Below are 20302 nucleotides of genomic sequence, written 5' to 3'. Positions count from 1 at the left end.
TATATATAAATAATGTCAAGTTTTGAGAGCTTGGCACATGTAACTTTTATTTTGTTCTTTTTTTTTCACCTCGAATATCAGTAACAAGGGCATTTAACAATTTTCCACTGGTGTTATAAATGGGAAATGGTAATGCAGAATTTAAGCTTGCTCAAACAAAAATAACAGATAATAGGCACCTTTTTGATATCACTTGCCTGATATTATTTGTAGACAAAACCTTTACAAAAGTTTATAATTTTAGGTGGTGACATAAAATCTAGTTCTTTCAGTAACATTATCAGAGCTGACAAGTAAAATCAAAAAGCTAATGTGCTAAGGGAAATGACAAAGATGCATGTTACTATAGCATGACAACTGTCTTGAGTACAGCGAATAAGTTAATTAAAAAAATGGGCAAACTACAAAGAATACATACAGGCCTGTGAGGGGGAAAATACTGCATTACATCAAGCCTCAAATGTAAAGCAATGATTTCTTCAATCTCATGTTTGTCAAGCTTGTCACTCAAACTTTTTTCTACCTACATAAATTTCAGTGGCAGATCTTTATCTTTTCCCCAACAACTCAAATAATTCAGAATGTGTTAAAAATGGAAACATCAATTAACAAAAACAAAAAACACAAGTGACAATTAATTGAGTTCCAATAAAAAAAAAAACACCTTAAGATACACAACACACACACAAAAGTATGCAATAAATGTATTAAACATATTTTTTTTGTTAATTTCAAGACATGTATTGAAATTGTGATCATTAATGCAGACAATGATTACTGAAATATGCCAAAAATGTACAATGTTCTTAAACAGCAACTTTAAAGAAACATTCCAGATTAAATAAAAAATTTAGCTTCTTAACGGCATACAGTCAATCACCACAGAAAATAACTTAAAATAGTCTTTTAGTTTGTGAAAACAAACTAAAATACATTTGGAAATGATACTTACATGGAAAGCCCAGCAGATCCAATCAATTCCCACTTTACTTTTTTTCCTATTCAGTAAACTGCTTAGATCAGAAATACATATTACAGAAGTAAAAAAGAGCAATTCCCAAATGTTGAAAAACATAGTGGTTCTGCCTGTTTGAGTAATAGCCTTCCATTGTAAGTGCATTACTGTAAATAAAATATTTTTCAAAGAGGTTAAGTTGCTAAAGTTCAGATCAATACATGTAATGTTGCTTGCCTGGGAGAAGTAGCTAAGATAGATGTACAGAAAAAGTTCTTAAATATCATTACAGAAGGGTTTGTCATGAGCAAGCTCTTTGTTCCTGTCCTTTCTCTCAGAGTGTAAGATATAGAGTTGAAACTGTGTTTTTTTTCCTGCATTGTCAGTGTTGTATAATTTGCATTTCCGATATCAGCTGTCATTTCTGCTTCATTCAAGTATATTCTATTTCTTTAATCTGTGATTTTGTGTAACGCTCTGTTATGGTAGAAAGAAATTGATCCTTTGAGGAATGGATTTGCAGCCCTGTGCAGAGAAGAGTTTCTCCTCCTTAGGAACATACACCATGGCTTTGGCCACTTCATCCAGCGTTCCCTCATCCGGCTGAAGGCCACGAGCTGCATATGCATCATGTGCACACAGTTTCACATGCCGGTACTCCAGCGGCAAGAATGGTACAAAGAAGTCAATAAGATGCCCTGACATCAGCTCGCTCTGTGCAAAACCCCCTGCACAAGTGAAAAGCAGTTATAATGAAAATTAAACACATATACAATGAAAATCTCAGACATAGATCTGCATGTATATAGCTGTAAAAGGGGATGAATTTAAATATGCATCATCTCTGAGACATTTGTCCATGTAAAGTTTCCAACAGCACAGCTAATTAAAATATAAAAAATACAAAAATGGTGACCCCATCTCACACAATAGTGAAAAAAAAATCATATATAGAAATGAAGCAACCTGATATGTTCTGTTATGATGTGTTTGACTGTGTGCAGCTACCTTCTGCCTCCATGGCTTCAGCCCGCAGAAGATGTTCCAAGTCTTCCATGCCGATATCTTCCCTATTCTGTCCCGAGTGCCAGAAATCCAGTGCCACCTCATTTATGGCAGCACCACCGATATTGCTAAAGCATGACATTAAGGACACATTAATAACACAAACCAAATTGTGCGGACATAATGTTTGGTCAGGCTGTAATACAAATTCATTATGAACATACAGAAACATTTATGTTATAGTCAATGTATGCATTTTCAGCATAGTATAATTAAACCTGTAGCTGTAGTTTGTTTGCCTTTTTTGCTAAATAAATGTCAGATCAACACCTTTTTGCCAAGTTTAGTGTTTTGTTCTTCCCTCATATTTAAAATATTTTCCTCATATTTTGATGGTTTAATCAAACCTTTAATGTTATCAAAAACAACTATCCCCTCCAGACATTACTATTGGCCACTACTGTATATCATACATCTATACACCTTGCAGAACCTGGAAAATTTGATTTTTTCAGTTTCTGAAAGGTGTAAGCAAACGTATGATTGTTATTTATGGGGGCAGTTGCCTACATTCCTAGAATAACCATGCTTAAGAACTGCAAGATAAATGAGTTCCATGGACAACTAATGGCTGTATAAAGCCAACACACCAACCTGAGGAACAGAAATATGGCTCTCCTATAGCTGACCCCATCCACATTATCATAGTGGTCCATGTAGGGCTTTATGGCGTCGATGAGTCCTGGATGAAGCTTTTCTGCCTCATCAAAGATAAAGAGAGTCTGTGGGCACCGCAGAACCATGTCTCGAATGGCTTCTCTCAGTTGGCCCTAATCGCAAACACACCAACACAAATACAAACACTGACTGTGAATTTCAGGATTCCCAGACACGTACGTGCATATTTCAAAATTTGGACAGGAAAGAATCAATTTATGTAATGTACACAATGTAATTTCTCTGTTCGCTGAATCAGGTTTTCTAACTGAACTATCCAAGTGTATCAAGGTTGAATTGCATAAACATACAATCGTACCACAGCTTTAATGGCAGCGGTCCAATAAACGTTTCCCAGAAGCCCAAATTAGGTGATTGTATTGGACCCCTGCCCCCTGCTTACGTGAACCTAGTTTTTTACAAACTAAATATATCCAAGCAGATTAATTATAGTAAAAACAGCAAACATTATACTAATGTTTAAGAATATAATGTAACTAAAGACTAAAACTTTGTTTGTAATAAGTGGATTAAATCAATAAACGACTACTGAATCAGACCAAATGACCTGGGCAGCCATGTGGATGTTAACCGTTGAAACTTTGCTCACCTTGTACACGTCCACCAATCTCGCGTGAGGGAAGTGGAATGGGGCAATGAACAAACGCACACATTCACTCTTTATACCATCCCGGTAAAGGTTGTCAGCTACTATCCGAGCCACAAAGTTCTTGCCTGTCCCAGACCAGCCGTGAAAGGACAGAGTCAGTGGTTTGTTGGACTCGGGGTTTTTGATGAATCCTTGAATGGCTTTCAGAACCACAGACTGGGCCAGGTGCTGCCCGTGGAGATTCACCCGTAGATCTCTCTCCAATCCTGAACACACATCCATATGCATAGGTCAAGCAAAAAAGAAAAAATGTTTCTTTGTATTCAACAAGATAGAGCAAATCAAAGCAATATCAAAATCAAAGCAATATAGTAAAATTTCCATGCACAAAAGGTTCTATCCATTGTTCAAAAATTTTATGTTAAGGGTTCTCAGTTTTGACCAGTGTATTTTGGTTTGTGGTTACCAGATCCCTTCTTCATAAAAAATATTTATAAAACAATATACATATATATGTGTGTGTGTAATACGATTGTAATATTGCTAAAAAATAATGCATGCACGACATTGATTGCTCTACCTGTGATGTTATTTGTAATCCTACAGTCCCCTGAATCACAGCACTGACCCAGGCTGCAGTACCAAGCAGTCAGCATGCCAGTGTAGTACTGGGGAAACCCTGACCAAATGTTGCCAGAAGGCACTTAAAAGAAGAGTGTGTTACACAAGTCTGTAGTGGGTTACATTACAGTCATTACAAATACTGCCATTATTCAAAACGAGACTCTAAAAGGAATACAACATAAAATGCATTTTTATTATAATGCATACAAATATATTTCATTATTTATTAATAAATTCATGCACTATGATATATATAATGAATACACTATTCTGTTAAGTACAGATAGGAAATTTAAACATGTATTTATGAAAATGATGTGCAGCAAAATACACTAATTTATATAACATTGTAATTTATAAAATCGAATATCTTTATATGAACCTATATTATAGCTTTACCTTGTTGTGTCGCATCATCCTGGTGTGGTTGGCAGTCCCCTTCCCATAAATTGCAATAGATGTAATTGAAATAATAGGTAGAAACATTTGAAATGCTGTCGAATTGAAAAAAATCGGCATCAGCTGAAACAGCCAGGAGTGAGAGCAAGATTACGATTGAAAACATCGGTGCCGACAGAAATATAGATCTTGCAAAGATTGTAGCATTGAGCTATTAGATGTAACTGTAGAGTCCATTTATATATACATTGGAGTCTCATTGACCGCAGGCCGCACAAGAAATGAGACGAGAACTGAAACGAGACGTCACTGTGTCTTCATTGTAATAGTGGAATGAGAGGGTAGAATGAAATGGGTTAAAGTGGGCGGTGCTTGGCCCAGTAAAAAAAAAGAAAGAAAAAAAGTATTTCATCCTTCATTTCTTTATCACTCCAATGACTAAACTAAATTACGACTATTAAAATATTAAAAATAAGTGTAATTTTTAGTTAACTTCGTAGCACGTTGACCTTGTCACGTGGTAACCTTTCAAATTCTAAGCGCTGAGCAGTCCGGACCAATCGCCGCAGTTTAGGTTAACTTGATATTTCATGCGGTCCTGCATACCAAGATTACTATTTCTGCCATGTATGCAGAGGTCCAGCTACGAGTCAATGCTCGGTATAAAGTGAAAAATGCCTTGGTATTTTTATTTTGCCTTATTTCAAATGGGCAAATCCAGACATGAAGCCAAAAAAATCAACATTTAGATAGTTTGTTAACCGACAGATCGCCTATCACCGTGACTTGGTAAATAATTTCCCATCTAGAAGCAATTAACTCTCATTGGTAAATCTAAAGCTTCAAGCATTTGGAACTAAGAGAATTTGTCTTAAGTATAGAAATCCCATTCTGTATCAACGCACACGCACAATTTCAAATCCCTGAAAAGGTCAACCAACCCACATATAGATCATACAAGTAGAGTATTTAAAAAAAATGGCTTTGGTTTAACACCTTTATTGAAATAGACACTTTACAAACTGGCACAAAAAAAATCTTTTGTAAAGATTTAACGACACAAGAACTCAAGCTCTGGAATACAGATGAGTACAGCAATGCAGACTGCCATTCTGAAAGAGGAAAGATGAAAAAGCAGATTTAATAAAGAACACAAACATCAAGGTCCAAGTGGTGTTAAAGTCAACCTCAGACAATATGGAACGGTAAAGGGTATAATCATCAGAATCATTTGGCAGAATCGTGTCATCACAGGTTGCAAGAAACAATAAAGAAATGCCTATGACAAGTTATACCTTATGATTCCATGATTTCCCCCCCAGAGCAATCCAGGATGATCTTCAGCTCCTAAAAACAGCACACCAGCAGTTAATTGGTCAGTAAACATTTGGCCCCCCCTAGGACCTGGGTTTAATCAGTCAATGACTGCATTTACACTGCAGGTAGGCCAGTCATAGCTACTTGTTGGGGGAATATATTGTCTCAGAAATAAGGCAAGTTGTCACTTAATGTTATGCCACTGAATATATAATAAAAAATGTTATATATTTTTATGTTATATAAAAGGTGAAACAATCCAAGGTAGACAAAAGGGGTGCTCTGTTTTCCCCCCTTAACCGAGACATTAACTGGTAACCCACATATTAACTGTCACCCCACCTTTTGATAATTGACATTAAAATGCACTATACAAACTTAAATGGTTGTAATTCAAGAACGCTTTGGAATACAGACCTAAGTTTGGTCTTGTTTTAAAGAAAACAATCAGCAGATTACTGAAGTGAAAGCCCTTCAATAAATTAAAGTATGCAAAAATTATGGAAGTTATAATTTACAGTAAATAAAATATACTTTATTAATATATATTTTTTAATATAAAATATTTTACTGTAAAATTAAAGCTATATATCTAACCAAGTTGTGTTCCAAATTTCAAGTTGGTTTCACAAAAATTGAAGTTCGCATGAGATCGTTTAGGCGTAGTACCAAAAATAGCCACTTGGTGCCATTGCTTTCAATTTAATTGTATGCATTCAATTTAATTGTATGCATTCAATTTAATTGTATGCATTCTGCTGTAACAAATTCATAAGTTTCTATCCAAATATCACTTCTGTCACTAAATATGGAACCTTGAGACTCAGACAATATGCGTTTTGTCAATATTAGAAAAGGTTTTGATAATAAATTGATGCCCAAAAGGGGAGGGGCCTAATAAAAAATACTGTTTCTATGGTAACGCAACATCCAATTTCAAAATGGTTTTCACAGGACGAATTCAGAGCTCGTAAGCTTTCAAATACCCAATTTATGATAACTACTAAAAAATGTGATAATAAATTATATATAATATATTATACTTTAGAGAACTTTACAATATAATTTGATCTTTTTATTAACAAATACTAGATTGTTTTATGAACTTTTAGCATTAAAAAACAAAGTTTCAATTATCAAAAGTGTGTGCGTCGACTTTGTGACAGGTCCGAAACTCCTGTAATGACGTTGATTTGAGGCGCACTGTCATAAATTCATATATTACAGTTTAAACATAATTTGTAAGAAAAAAACAGCACTAAAATATCTGTTTAGGAGTCTTAGACCTTTCCAACGATATATAGTTGTCATAATTAGATTGGATTTAATAGTAATATAGCGAAGTAAAGCTAGATATCCCGTATACGGGATCGTGACAGTTAAGGGGTATTAAATGAACTTGAACTATGCAATGTAGATGCAACAAAATACTATCCACAGAGCTCAGGTCAGACATTTGCAAAGCATCACAAAACCCAACTATGGAAAATATTGCACATGTTTGCAAACAAACCAACCTGTTAAAAAGCAATTCAGGGGAGAACGGCAATGCAGTCAACACCATTCTGTAAGAGGGGGGGGGGAAGAAAAGCAGATTAAAAAAAGAAAAGAAAACCATCAAGGTCCAAGTGATGTCAGTCAACCTCAGACCATATGGAACGGTAAGGGGTATAATCAGCAGTATCATTTGGCAGAATCATGTCATCATAGGTTGCAAGAAACAAGAAAAAACATGTGATTTGTCATACCTGATAAAATATTCCAGCCACCCATTTCAACACCCTAAAAAAAAAAAACAGCCATTAATTGGTCACAAATTCAACATTTGGCCCCATCTAGAACCTGGGTTTAATCAGTTAAAGACTATCCACATTGTGTGTTCAGGTCAGACATTTGCAAAGCATCACAAAACCCAACTATGGAAGATATTGCACAAATGCAAAACTAACCAACCTGCAAAACACACGTCACAATCCAAATCCACATGGTACTTCAAAGCCTTCAATGCTGTACCTGTCAATGACCAGACACCTGTTAGAACAGAAAACTGCCATCATGAGGATCAGGACTTGACAGGTCATGTGACCAGATCAGCCAGAGCTAATATCCATCCTCCATGGCAAAAGTCAGTAGATATTCAAATCATCATTATGGTCAATAATCAAGTCAGCCATGAAATGTTTAAAACACTTACATACTCATGGGTGATAAATCACCGGCATGTCACAGGGCATCAGTCCTAAATGAGAAATTCCATTAGCAGTCTATCTTGAGAAAAAAAACAAAAAAAAACCCATTTTCTTTGTCTTAATCAGAAGGTTTTATTCATGTCCTCAATGAGATCAGAGACCTGATTCAAACTCATCAGTTTGAGACCACTTTGGCTGCTCCTCAAGTCACTTTAACTAGACTTACACAGAAAAGCACAGACAGCCGCCGATTTACCCACAGCCAGTCACTGGAGTAAAACTGCAAAAAATTTAAACCGGGAATTAGACAACTGCGAAAAACATCAGTTTTCAAATTGATGCATCAGCTAGGAGCGAAAGATTTGCAGTGTCCTACATGATTTTCTGCTAACTATGTTCATTTGCATCATGTATTGATGCAGTCATGTCAATCTGAAACTCACCAGATAGGATTGAGTCCATGCACTTCTCATGCTGTAAAGAGAAACAGGAGTAAGACAAGAGCAAGAACTAATGTAGTATTGAAATAAAACACTGGTGATGCATCAGCTAGGGGTGAAAGACTTTTGATTGTGTTCTACATGGAAATTCAGCTGAACTATGCAGTCATCATTTGCATCACAGGAAGTCATGTGCATTATATCAGAAGTTAGTACCATGCTCAGCTGATGGCATCTTCATACATCTTGTTCCAGCTTCTTGAAAAACCTGTAATAGTTAAGACTATTAGCATAGAAAAAAAATAGAAAAAAGTACAAGGTCTCGAACACCACTGTTTCAGTACGCTGATATCTTTCAGTCTTTTTCAGAGAGATTCCCATTGTTTTATAAAACAATCATCACTAACAGTGTATGACTGCACATGACACAATTTGGCCTCTTTTTTAAAGCTTACCTTTCAGTTCAACTGCTTTACACATTCCTATGAACAAACACAATTGGTTGAGATTAACAAAAGAATATTAACATACTTAATTCAAACACTGTGCTTCAGATAAGAGATCTTGGTGGTTGCAATTTCATCAGCCTGAACTCAAGAGTAGCAAATAGAATCATCATAAGCACTATTTTAAATGTGAAAACATTAAAAAAATACCTTGGACACATTGTAACTGCTTCAGTTCAGAGACACTCCAGATTCCTAAAAGCACAAAAAAATTAAAGTCAGCACAATGCTGTAACTAACATTGAAGTCTTAAAACCTTACAATGCCTCAGAATGAAAATTCTCAGAAATCGCTTCTGTCCACTACTCTTATACATTATTAATCATAGGCAAACCAAAACCATTAATGCATTTAAAGACTCAAGGTTGATATACCTGCTGTCTGCCACCTTTACAAAAGTCTCCAGGACACTGGGCCTGGAAAGAAAATAATCTTTTTTAAAATGTCTTGCACATACACTTATCATTATACACAGTTACACATCAGAAAAGTTGGCATTCATCAATTATTCTCAGATGTCCCTACCAACATGATCTTCATCATTCAAGTAACAAGGTCATGATACACTTTTTGTCAAAGCATTATGCAAATAAAATTTACAAAAAAATAAATTAAGCACTAATGCACTTACACTGTAAACCATTCAGATAGCTGCCGATTTATCCACAGCCAGTCAGTAGAGTAAAAGAACTGCAACCAGAAGTTAGATCACTGTAAAGACACAAATATCAGTTTTTGCATGATGCATCAGCTAGGAACTAAAGATATTGCAGTGTTATACATGGATTTTCTGCTGAACTATACGTTTCTGCATCATGCATTGATGCAGTCATGTCAATCTGAAACTCACCAGATAGGATTGAGTCCATCAGTTCTCATGCTGTAAAGAGAAACAGGAGTAAGACAAGAGCAAGAACTAATGCAGTATTGAAATAAAACACTGGTGATGCATCAGCTAGGGGTGAAAGACTTTTGATTGTGTTCTACATGGAAATTCTGCTGAACTATGCAGTCATCATTTGCATCACAGGAAGTCATGTGCATTATATCAGAAGTTAGTACCATGCTCAGCTGATGGCATCTTCATACATCTTGTTCCAGCTTCTTGAGAAACCTGTAAATGTAAACACTATTAGCATAGAATAAAGAAAAAAAAGAGTGAGGTCTTAAACCAGCACCGTTTCAGTACGCTGATATCTTTCAGTCTTTTTCAGAGAGATTCCCATTGATTTATAAAACATTCATCATGAACTGTGTATGACTGCAACTTAAAGGCACTTTGTAAAGGCTTAAAAAAGGGCTAACCTTTGAGTTCAAATGCATTGCACATGTTCCTATAAGAAAAAAAAAAGGGTTAAGATAATTGACAAAAGAACATCAAACTTAAAATTCAAATACTGTGCTTCAGATATGATATCTTGGTGGTTGCAATTTCATCAGCATGAACTCAAGAGTAGCAAATAGGGTCATCATTCACACTATTATAAATGCGAAAACACTTCATATTAAAAAATACCTTGGACACATCTGAACTGCTTCAGTCCAGATACGCTCCAAATTACTGCAAAAAAAAAAAAAAAATATATATATATATTATTTCACAACGCTGTAACTACCGTTGAAGTCTCAAATAAAGACCTTACAATGCCTCAGCGTAAAAATTATCAGAAATCACTTCTGTCCACTACTCTTATACAATCATATTAATCATAGGCAAAACAAATATCCACGAGTTTATAACAAGACTCAAGGTTGATATACCTGCTGTCTCCGGCCTTTGCAAAAGTCTTCAGGACACTGGGCCTGGAAAGAAAATAATCTATTTTAAAAGTCTTTGCATGGAACACTTAAAAGGCACTACAACAGTTAACGTTATACATGTCAGAAGAGTTGGCATTCATCAGTTATTATCAGATGTCCCTACCAACATAATCTTCATCATTCAAGAAAACATGAGGTCATGATGATGTACTTATGTCAACGCTGTTTAAAAGTTTGTTTTAACGAATTAAACCTTATTTAATTGTTATATTCATGCAAAAAACGTTTTCCTTCAAGCATATTTACGAAAAAAACACAATTTAGAAGCATTTTAATGCTCATTCGAGGCCTATACCACGTGGATCACACTTCGAATTAACAAACTATTTTTATATGCATTTATTGTATGCATTTAAACAAAAACATATTTATAAACTAAATTAACAAATCCACATCGAATTTACACCATAAACGTTGAAAGTGCGTTACAGCGCTGAAGTGAACACTACATTACCTTCTCAAAGAAGCGAGGCGGAAGAATGAGACCGAATGAGTGCGTCGTTTTGCAATTTATACTGTTTCAGCGCAATGGTTTCTGGGAAATTCCTTTGCTTATACTGACCTATTGACACAAGAGGGCGCTATGGTGCCTTTTGTGTTCAATGAGTTCTTACCAAAGTTCAACTTCTTACTGGCACATAATGTACATTACGTGAATTCGGATCAATGCAAAAAAACAAAAAAAAAACCCATTAATATTAACCAATTTAAATGGCCATATCTTGAGAATGACAGTCAGATAATGGTCCTTTTAATGGATCTCATAATATAGTCACTAATTTAGTCACTAATAATCAATAAACTCCGATAATTTTCAATTACTTTTATAATAACTAATCATTTTTCTTAAAGCACTTTAAAAAAACTGCATCCACAAAGACCAATTTCTAGCCAACATTTTAGAACAAAGCAAAATGTTTGCAATGTTGGTCACCTGCATGAGAGTTATTTTTCACCCATTCTGTCTGTGTGCAGAACAAATTTCCATGAACACTTCTATCTTGAAAACAACCACTGAAGTTTTGTATACAGTATAGGTGTAGACTACATGAGATCTCCTGGTAATTAACCCTCCTCCTCCCGTAACTGTAACAAATCCTTCCCTAGCGCGTCAAAATGACTACTTTGTTTTGTAATACTTTGTTTTGTCCAGAAAGCTTACATAATACAATTTTTATATAATTTTTTCTATCTTTGAATTTTTGGTCAAAATGTGTGGAAACCTTGCAAGTCATTCTAATTTACATAATTTCTAAAAAAAAGTTTATAAATTGAAATAAAGTGAAAGTAAGCACCTATACCTAAAATAAAAACACCTACAGCATCAATTGACTCTGGGTATCTGGAACAAGAAATGCATTCAACCTTCTCACACAAATTGGTCTCACTGAGATTTAATATTATATTTTGATACATGGAAATCTGGTACAATCAATTGTCAGGCAAAGAAAATGTTTTTTGGGATTGCCTCTGGAAAGCAATACTAGGCGAAAGTGAACTTTACTGCATATGGCAAGGCCTCAGATTTACTACATAAGATGAAGAGCAAATGGCTTTTTAAGCTTTAACAGTGATAATGTTTTGCCAGTTTTGCTCATATTGCATGTAAAAAAAAAAGGATAATACAATTTGATTTCGCTGGTTGCAAGTGTTACACCATGTATATAGATGTCATTCCACGTATTCATCAAGAGTAAAAGCTGTCCTGAGTGACTCCATGTGTCTACAGACTGTTTATATCATTTTACCTTCAAGAAGAGAATCAAATCTTCATGATACATGACTATATGAAACATATTTATTTGGATTAAAACGTGACTTTTCACAGAAAGAGAGATTGAAGGGCAATTTGTGATAACGTTGCTTAACCTCAGCGGTAGAAGCACAGATTTGTCGAATGGTTTTATTGTGCACCATTGCGATTTCCTACTGGACAGTCTTAGTTTATACTAAGTTGATAAATTATTTTGACAGTCAAGCAGCATTCTATAAAAAAGCATATCAAATCATTCCCAAAAACAACAAAAAAATTATTGGAATGGATTATAATCATGGCAAAGGTGTCTCAAATTTCAGCCACATGTTGTAAATTATAAATTTTTGCTCATTGTGGCTTTTGTAGCATAAAAGATTTTTCTTAAAAGGCTGATGATGGAGTAGAACATATAGGGAATGGTTGCCGTCAAGTATGTATATTTCAACAGTTACTATTGTTGCCCTAGAGAAAGAAGAAAAATGGAAAACAAGAATATATCATATCTTCTATATATAAATAGCTGGAGCTAGCAGTATGTGAACCAAGTTCTCTTTTTGTTTACTTTGTAATTCCACCGTTAAGGCTTTTCGAACATTAAGATACAGCCTTCAATCCTCAGTCCGCTGCTTCCCTGAGATACAGAACGCTGTAGTTTTCAGTTTTGTTCGATAGAAACACCCCAACCCCTCAGCAGTGAAAGAGACAGACGTCCAGTAGGATCGTTCTTCTTTTGCCGAGACGAGAGCGCTTGTTTGATTTGTGATGCTGAAGGGCTTCTGATCACGTCTTCTTTGTGTTTGTGGTGTTTTTTCTTCCTCAAGGGGTGGTAGAGAGGTGCAAGTGTTGAACTAGCGAGCAGGGAGGTTTTTTTATTTGTATAGATTATTTAAGTTTGTATTTTCTTCTTGTTATTCGTTCAAACTTCGAAAATGCAAAGCTGTAAGGGTTCATTCATCAGTCATTCCAAGGCTGAATAAGAAAAGTGGTTTGCGAGAGAGTTCTGTTTTCTAGACTCTGGTTTTGGAAACGGCCTCAGTGTCGTTGCGATGCTAGTCGCTTCAGGAGAGGCTCGTCGTAGACCCAGCATTCACCGTCCTCATGAAACAGCTGCAGGGAAACAAGCAAATCACACATTAAACATAAGCACTGATCGGAAAGCAAGCCACTTCAATTCATGTGAATTAGGAAATAAGATGGTTCAGGTGTTTTACATTACATTAGAGCATCTTTTAATATCTTCAGAGAACATTTCATCAAAATAGTTTCTGCCAAGAAACAAGATCCAAATCTGCTTCATTTTAACATTCAACATTTTTGTCCCTCAAATATGACAATTGCCTATGAGTGAGCCCCTTCCTAAAACAAAGTTTATATTATATTTATATTATAAAATATAATATAAATGTATATTTATATTATATCAAATATTATATTATAAGGAAAATTATAAATTTGTATGTATGTGTATGTATATATATATATATATATGTATGTGTATGTATGTATATATATATATATATATATATATACGTATATATACACAGTTGCAATCAAAATTATTCAATATTCAATAATAGTTTATTGATGCCTTTGTCGAATTGTTTTATAAAATTTTGTTCTCTGCAGCAAAATGTCTTCCAGGTCAAGAGGGATGAAGAATTTTGATTGCAACAGTTATATATATATATGCATACATACATTCAAAATAATTAAACATTATCTTTATAATATACAGAAAATATAAATATATAATGGCAAGACTTTACAATAAGGTTTCATTTTAGTTGTTAAACTTTATGTATTAAAGTTAATGTTAATTTCGACATTACTATTACATTTTTAAAATCAAAAGTTATATCGGTTACCATTACTAAATGCAATGTGAACTAAAATTAACAAACAATTAACGACTGTATTTTATTAACTAACATTAACAAAGATTAATAAATACTGTAACAAATGTGTTGCTCATTGTAAGTTGGTAATACATTAACTAATGTTAACAAATGAGATCTTATTGTAAAGTGTTACCGATATAATGTATCTTTAGTGTCTATATTATTTTATATTTAAAATATTAATACATTTTCAAAAGTTACACAAAAAATATTTACTTTCTCTTTAACATCCCTTTTCTGCCCCCAGTTTGAAAACCCATGTTAGACAATCTCTAACTGTAAATGAGGCCAACATCCTTGTTATTTAGAGCTCAATAGTACGGCTCTAGATATTAACAGAATGTTCCTTCATAAAATATTTTGATTGATTTGCTTATGCTTTCAGGCACCAATAAGAATTAAACACATTTTACAATCTTTAAATCCATTTCCCAGATTTCACCCAAAAATCAGCTCAGAACAAGTAGTTTCCATTCAGTCTGGCAACAACAGACAGGCCTACCATGAGTTCAAATGTTAAACAAAGGTGTATGCTTCAATGGAAGCCATAAGTTAATGTGATTTTAACCTTTACCTTTACAAAAAAAAAAGTGTTTAATTGCTGAGTTGGTTTGGTAAAAAATATGTTTAGAGTAAATGAATTTGAAAAATTGTCAGGCACTGTTAGGCTCTATAAACATCCATTTGCATCATAACGCTCAGCTTAAGAACATGCTGTAATTAGTAACAGGAACCAATTAAGGACCATTTATCAGAGTCATATTTCAATTTCTTTATCTCTCACAGCATATTTCCCCTCCAAATACATAAGCACACTCACTCTCGTCTCCCATTGCATTTCATTCTCCTTCCTCTCTCTGGCCTCCGCCCGCTGTTTCTCCTCTAGCCTGTGTTTGGCTTCCGTCGCAGCATCAATGTCCTTGAGTTTCAGGTTCACTGTCACGTCCTTCCACAAACTGACAGCCAGACAGAGAAAAAACAACGGTCTGCATCAGATCATCTCACAGAGGTACCCAAGCAGAAAAAAACATCACTTCAGCAGGTCCCCAGAGGAGCCGTATCACAAAAATAGCCTTTTGAAGATCAGCGAATGAATAAAGTGCAACTGGGAATTAAATACCGTGGGGTCCAAAAATCCATTAGTGAAAATGCTGGTAATTTGCATTTTTCTCATTTATTGCAGTTTATTCCATTACAAATTGTATTATTAGAATAACAATTTTAGTATAAAGTTGAATTCACACATCACACATCAACTCTACAAATTTACTTATTCGATTAGAAATGGTGCAGAACTTTTAATGAAAAAAATAGTCTATAGCCAGGATTTACATTTCAACCACAGATTTTCCAAATCACTTTACATCCCTCCCAGATCGAGTGGAAAAATATGAAACATTATTCAGTAATACAAATTAGATTTAAAAACCAGAAGGATTAAAGTTCATTCTTAAATACGGAAAATTCAAATGCGTTTTTTAAGGCTGGTTTCCCATCACTTGTCACAGACTCAAGCCCAAGATTAAAAAGTGTTTGAATCTGCAACGTGGCTTAAGAGAAAATGGACTTTGGAGGTGTTTCACGTTGCGGCAAATCCTGTTTCAGAGTCTCTATAAAGAAGACAACATTTAGAAAGCAGAGAAAAATCTGGCCTACACACCTTCTGGATTCATACTCCAACTGGTCCTCCAATTTCCGAACCTTCTTCTTAACAATGCCCAATTTCTTTGTGTCAATGAATTCTGCATTTTCCTGAGGAAAGCAACTGTTACTTTAATTTTATTCTTGAATGACTCCTTTTCTTGTTTTCTAGGGTTCAGACTTACCCCGGTGGCCCATTTTGAATACATCACACCATTCCACTCTCCCTCTATGGAGCAGTATGACTTCTTATCATTGGGAGCACTAAAAGAAAAACAATAATATGAGGATATTATTAAATATTCTCTACTAATATGGATATTAATCTTCACATATCAGATGCTTAATGCATTTGAATACATATTTGATTTCTTTCTGCATTAATTTATCATAATAACTAAAGAAAACACTGTGCTTTTCCGCTTTTGTGCTTAGATTTTTAAAAATCTGAAATTCATGTCCTAATTTGAAATTTATCAGGGGGTTTAATTAAGTGATATTTATTAATTTAAAACCGGTTGACTTTCACTCATAAACACCGCTTTTATAGCAGCCCGTGAGCAAGTGTATGGAAAGTAACACTGTGACTTACAATATCTCTGCAGTTATCCTGTGCTTCTTTCCTCCATAGAAGGGTTTGGTGTGGAAAACGATATTGGCACTGTAGCCAGATTTGGAACAGGAAATATTGCATTCCCCACCCAGCTCAACCCAAGGAACAGTGAGGATTGACCTATAGGAGCACAGGGAGATGGGTGAGATGGCTCCTTCGTCCTCTAGAAATCTCAAATACATCAGTTTGTTAAAAATGATAGAATCAAACAATGCTTACCTCCCGTAGCCATTGGGAAAATTAAGAATATAGTGCTCATCATATTCAAGACAAGACACACAACCTACAGCAGACAGGAGAGATCAATTAAGCACAGCAATAGAACTGATGTTTATTGATCAGAACGTGACAATGTCCTTGACTACCTTGACCAATGTTATGGACACCGATTGACATTCCAAGGAATTTCGATTTTGTCCAGATGTGAGCGTTGAATTGGATTTTCTTGCTGTAACACTCGGCATAAAATGCAGATACTGCAAAAGGACAATGGTGTCAGAAAAATGTCCAAAAATCACAACCGATTATCGCATTTTATAACAAATTATAAAATTGTGTGAAAAACACTGTTTTTTAAAATGACTTAATTGTAATTATTTTACTTTTTAGTACCAAAAACAGATTTAAGGAAATCTCTGGTAACTTGTACATTGGATCTATTTTCTTCCACTAGTGACGATAAATTAAATTAGTTAGGCATACTAGTTAGTTAGGATAAAGTTAGTGATTAGTTATATGAGCACTTACTAGGAGGGTGGTGAGAAACCTGCTCTGCCACAAATGACACACTGTTTTTGCTACTCCACGGCAATGGCCCATCTGATACAGACTCCTAAAAAGACAGTGAGAGAGGGAGAAAGACAGAGTGAGCAAAAGGAAATTTCAATACAAATCTGTTATAGAATGTAATGCATCTTCGTATTTTTAGACTTACAGACACACTCATAGAAGCAGCAGGGTCCTCTGTTTCGAAGGGCAGATCCCAATGACAGAAGAACACCTCGCCCAGAATGGGGTTGTAGGGCTTCTTGGCCACAGATCCTTTCCGACCAGCGTGAAAGGCAGAGAGGTACCACTTCACAACCTGCACCATGCGGTCCTTTGGATCCTGCTGCTCTGCAATACTGCAAAACACGCCAGAGAAATCAATCACAAGATTAGGGCTTAAGTATTAGTATTTATAAGGACGAAAACTTAGCAGTGCTTCATAAAAAGATTTGTAAAAGTAGTAAATCAAATGAGCTGCGAGCTGCAGCCCAGGTGAAACTTGTGGTATTGCGGAAGCTATTTGAAACTGTAGCTTGTCAAACCACAAGCTGCTCATAATTTATAGTAGTTCAATTATAGAGAAGCTTCCCTTTACGCGTGATTTTTTTTCCCAAACCACTTCAGCGGAAATCCCGCCCTGCAGCCGATTTCATTGGTTTAGGTTACAGTGACGGGTAGGTTTAGGGATCAGTGTTTGGTGTAGGCAATCAGTACAGTGATTGACATGACCAATGAAAACTTTAGAATCGGCTGCAGGGCGGGATTTCCGCTGAAGTGGTTTGGGAAAAAAAATCACGCTCCCTTTACTAAAAGTCATTAGCTTCATAACTTAACAAAAGGTAGCTAAATACAGTACATAAGAGATTAGATTAGATTAAACTGTATTTATTTCTCTACAAAAAAAGACTATGTGAAGTGACTCACAATTGAGTGATGATTAAAATGAATCACTGAATCATTTTAAGCAGTTTATTATAATGAATAGTCCGAAACAATCAACTTGCTAAAAATTAATCATACTTTCATTTCAGAGAGCAAAAATATGCTTGTTCCGTTTCTGGTTGAAACCCCCCCACCCCCAGCTTAGCTACTGTCAAGCTACTCAATAATGGCAGTGCCGCTGTAATCATTCATCAGAATCATTAGTCCATATGGTAGAACAGATGTGAGATCTATACAAGACAGGACAAGCATTACCTTACAAACAAATCCGGGTGTGCAAAGAAATCTGCATACATTTCCAGCAACGACCTCCGCTCCAAGATAAATGTCGGCAAGACCACCTTTGAGGATGACAAAGATGAATTTTAGGCAGGAATTACAGGAGAAAAATAAAAGAGAGATTATGAAAGAGAGAAGGCTGTTTGTTTACCTTGGTGAGATCCATGCCAAGTCGCACTTGAGACAGCAGATGCATGATGACACTTTTGTGTTCTTCAACAGATTCACCTTCACCGTCATCATCTCTCTCATCGTGACTGTCAAACTGATCTAAGAAAAATACACAGCAAGCAATGAACTTGGCAAACAGCAAATAGTGAAACACAAAGACATCATTTAAAGTGAAGTGTCATTATGGAACCACAAGCATGACCAAACTAAACTGTAAATAATGACTCTTTTCAAACAGGTTTCACAAACACTACACTACTCGAAATATGTATATTTCGCTTATAGTTCAGCTGGGATACAAGTATTTAAAAGTCACCATGAAATAAAAATGAAAAATCTTGTATTTGCAGTGTTTGTTATAAATGATTTATCTGTGCACATCATTATTATTATATTTTTTTTATGTGCCCTTGTAATTTTTTATCGAAATAACTTCCCCTCCCACTTGCAGTGACATCTCTTCTCTGATTACATGTTTTTCAAGCGGGACAAACTGTCACTCACATGAGATCCCAGCAATTGCAAAGGAGAATGATTCAACGGTCCAATCAATTCCCAATGGACAAAATCAAGTCCCGTCCTTAATTTTCTTGTTCGAGAAAGCGGTTTCACTGAAATTTACTTTACAACAGGGAAGAAAAAACTAGTGCAACTTCCATTTCATGTCGACTTTAACATTGAAAATATAATATAATAATTAGTGCTGTTAATCAATTAAAAATAATTAATAATCACATTTTTCTGTAATTAATTGCACCAAATATTAAAGTTTTTAATATATGTTTATATTGTAATGATTTCACATTTAATTTCCAAATTAATGTAGGAACAAAAAAGACAGGTACCTATATTTTAAATATTTGTTTAATGGGATCTTTTGAAAGAAGGCCAGTATCACCAATACCAATACTGCTACTTATTTTTTTCCCCCCTCAAAATTAGCCATTATAGCCATTCAGGATTTCGGTATGATTAAAAGCTCTCAATTTTAACATTTATTAGGCTTTAAAAAAATATATTTTTTTTTAATTTAAGTGAACTTAAAACAATCTTTACATAAACCAATTGCAATATATGGCACATGTACCTGTGCACTTCATTATGCCAGGGATACATTATTTCTAAAGGCCCAGTCAAACTGGTTCAGATTTTTACTTGCCCTGTTAAAATGCACAAAAGTTATTGTTTTCAATATTTTTGACCCATGTAACCTGTTAAATAGTGCTTTACGATTTTCAGGAAGGTCTAACATGTAGAATAGAGAGAAACTGAATAAAGTTACCAAACACTTCACCATCTTCATTATAAATTAAATAAAGATTATTCTTTATTAAAGCTACAAAACTTATTCAGTCAAGAGCAGTGAGTGATTTACTCTTTTTCTTTTGTTCTTTGATTATCCATGTGTCAATATCTCCTGTGAAGAATAATTTTTTTTTTAGAGTGTAGACCTTGATTATCCGAAATAATGACAGACAGCAGCAGGTTTATTAGGCTGCTGTCACTTTAAGATCTGCAGCACATGATGCGGATGTGAAACGCATCCCATTTTCTCACAACTAACGTTGATTTAAGACATTATTTAACTCATTTAAGACTGCTTGCGAGGATACTCGACAAAACTGGCATTTTGGCATAATTTTGTGTGTTT

The 20302-nt window shown here is 35.0% G+C and overlaps 2 protein-coding genes, 1 long non-coding RNA gene and 11 other non-coding genes across 22 annotated transcripts in view; all 14 read right to left on the bottom strand.

Annotated features, from left to right (window-relative positions):
- Nucleotides 1-20: 20 nt before the first annotated feature.
- Nucleotides 21-4645, bottom strand: tor3a (torsin family 3, member A). Of its 2 annotated transcripts, none has more exons than XM_077224342.1 (6): nt 4311-4645; nt 3868-4017; nt 3288-3553; nt 2615-2790; nt 1964-2088; nt 21-1683 (listed from the first exon to the last, which is right to left on the bottom strand). In XM_077224342.1, exons 2-6 carry the CDS (start codon nt 3941-3943, stop codon nt 1436-1438), a joined length of 891 nt encoding a protein of 296 aa, XP_077080457.1. In that variant the 5' UTR covers nt 3944-4017; nt 4311-4645; the 3' UTR covers nt 21-1435. The 2 variants fall into 2 exon arrangements, with proteins under 2 accessions (XP_077080457.1, XP_077080456.1); XM_077224341.1 differs by having other exon boundaries at nt 3868-3990.
- Nucleotides 4646-5278: 633 nt separating this feature from the next.
- LOC143732886 (uncharacterized) lies at nt 5279-11043 on the bottom strand. 2 transcript variants are annotated; one of them, XR_013201194.1, is made up of 18 exons: nt 10524-11043; nt 10279-10323; nt 10068-10096; nt 9825-9876; nt 9613-9642; nt 9394-9452; nt 9137-9178; nt 8913-8957; nt 8712-8738; nt 8473-8524; nt 8260-8290; nt 8043-8096; nt 7822-7866; nt 7581-7640; nt 7376-7409; nt 7145-7192; nt 5606-5657; nt 5279-5422 (listed from the first exon to the last, which is right to left on the bottom strand). It is a non-coding gene; the product is annotated as an uncharacterized LOC143732886 (long non-coding RNA). The 2 variants fall into 2 exon arrangements; XR_013201195.1 differs by lacking the exons at nt 5279-5422; nt 5606-5657; nt 7145-7192; ... (2 more) ...; nt 7822-7866; nt 8043-8096 and having other exon boundaries at nt 8194-8290; nt 8473-8539.
- LOC143733060 (small nucleolar RNA SNORD47) lies at nt 5495-5567 on the bottom strand. The gene has a single exon (XR_013201246.1). It is a non-coding gene; the product is annotated as a small nucleolar RNA SNORD47 (small nucleolar RNA).
- LOC143733061 (small nucleolar RNA SNORD47) lies at nt 7268-7340 on the bottom strand. Its single transcript, XR_013201247.1, has one exon. It is a non-coding gene; the product is annotated as a small nucleolar RNA SNORD47 (small nucleolar RNA).
- Nucleotides 8354-8438, bottom strand: LOC143733064 (small nucleolar RNA snR60/Z15/Z230/Z193/J17). Its single transcript, XR_013201250.1, has one exon. It is a non-coding gene; the product is annotated as a small nucleolar RNA snR60/Z15/Z230/Z193/J17 (small nucleolar RNA).
- On the bottom strand, nt 8587-8667 carry LOC143733058 (small nucleolar RNA SNORD79). Its single transcript, XR_013201244.1, has one exon. It is a non-coding gene; the product is annotated as a small nucleolar RNA SNORD79 (small nucleolar RNA).
- LOC143733057 (small nucleolar RNA SNORD24) lies at nt 8803-8880 on the bottom strand. Its single transcript, XR_013201243.1, has one exon. It is a non-coding gene; the product is annotated as a small nucleolar RNA SNORD24 (small nucleolar RNA).
- Nucleotides 9026-9093, bottom strand: LOC143733067 (small nucleolar RNA SNORD75). The gene has a single exon (XR_013201253.1). It is a non-coding gene; the product is annotated as a small nucleolar RNA SNORD75 (small nucleolar RNA).
- Nucleotides 9236-9315, bottom strand: LOC143733062 (small nucleolar RNA SNORD74). The gene has a single exon (XR_013201248.1). It is a non-coding gene; the product is annotated as a small nucleolar RNA SNORD74 (small nucleolar RNA).
- On the bottom strand, nt 9706-9790 carry LOC143733065 (small nucleolar RNA snR60/Z15/Z230/Z193/J17). Its single transcript, XR_013201251.1, has one exon. It is a non-coding gene; the product is annotated as a small nucleolar RNA snR60/Z15/Z230/Z193/J17 (small nucleolar RNA).
- On the bottom strand, nt 9938-10018 carry LOC143733059 (small nucleolar RNA SNORD79). Its single transcript, XR_013201245.1, has one exon. It is a non-coding gene; the product is annotated as a small nucleolar RNA SNORD79 (small nucleolar RNA).
- On the bottom strand, nt 10408-10478 carry LOC143733066 (small nucleolar RNA SNORD75). The gene has a single exon (XR_013201252.1). It is a non-coding gene; the product is annotated as a small nucleolar RNA SNORD75 (small nucleolar RNA).
- LOC143733063 (small nucleolar RNA SNORD74) lies at nt 10634-10714 on the bottom strand. The gene has a single exon (XR_013201249.1). It is a non-coding gene; the product is annotated as a small nucleolar RNA SNORD74 (small nucleolar RNA).
- A 918-nt stretch (nt 11044-11961) lies between the features above and the next one.
- osbpl9 (oxysterol binding protein-like 9) overlaps nt 11962-20302 on the bottom strand; it is a 38115-nt gene continuing 29774 nt past the window's right edge. For 6 of the 7 annotated variants that reach the window (XM_077222880.1, XM_077222882.1, XM_077222883.1 and 3 more), the window contains 11 exons: nt 18632-18750; nt 18457-18542; nt 17426-17615; nt 17239-17323; nt 16857-16967; nt 16711-16774; nt 16471-16611; nt 16064-16142; nt 15898-15989; nt 15058-15193; nt 11962-13446 (listed from right to left, as the gene is read on the bottom strand). In XM_077222880.1, coding sequence (XP_077078995.1) covers nt 13372-13446; nt 15058-15193; nt 15898-15989; nt 16064-16142; nt 16471-16611; nt 16711-16774; nt 16857-16967; nt 17239-17323; nt 17426-17615; nt 18457-18542; nt 18632-18750 — 1178 coding nt within the window. In that variant the 3' untranslated portion in view covers nt 11962-13371. The remainder of the gene's footprint in view (nt 13447-15057; nt 15194-15897; nt 15990-16063; nt 16143-16470; nt 16612-16710; nt 16775-16856; nt 16968-17238; nt 17324-17425; nt 17616-18456; nt 18543-18631; nt 18751-20302) is intronic. The other variant, XM_077222879.1, reaches the window with a different exon arrangement.

This window comes from Siphateles boraxobius, unplaced genomic scaffold (genome assembly GCF_051911475.1).
Source record: "Siphateles boraxobius isolate OS27281-9 unplaced genomic scaffold, OSU_SipBor_1 9, whole genome shotgun sequence".
Taxonomy (NCBI): domain Eukaryota; kingdom Metazoa; phylum Chordata; class Actinopteri; order Cypriniformes; family Leuciscidae; genus Siphateles; species Siphateles boraxobius.
This window is presented reverse-complemented; position numbering and strand designations above follow the sequence as displayed.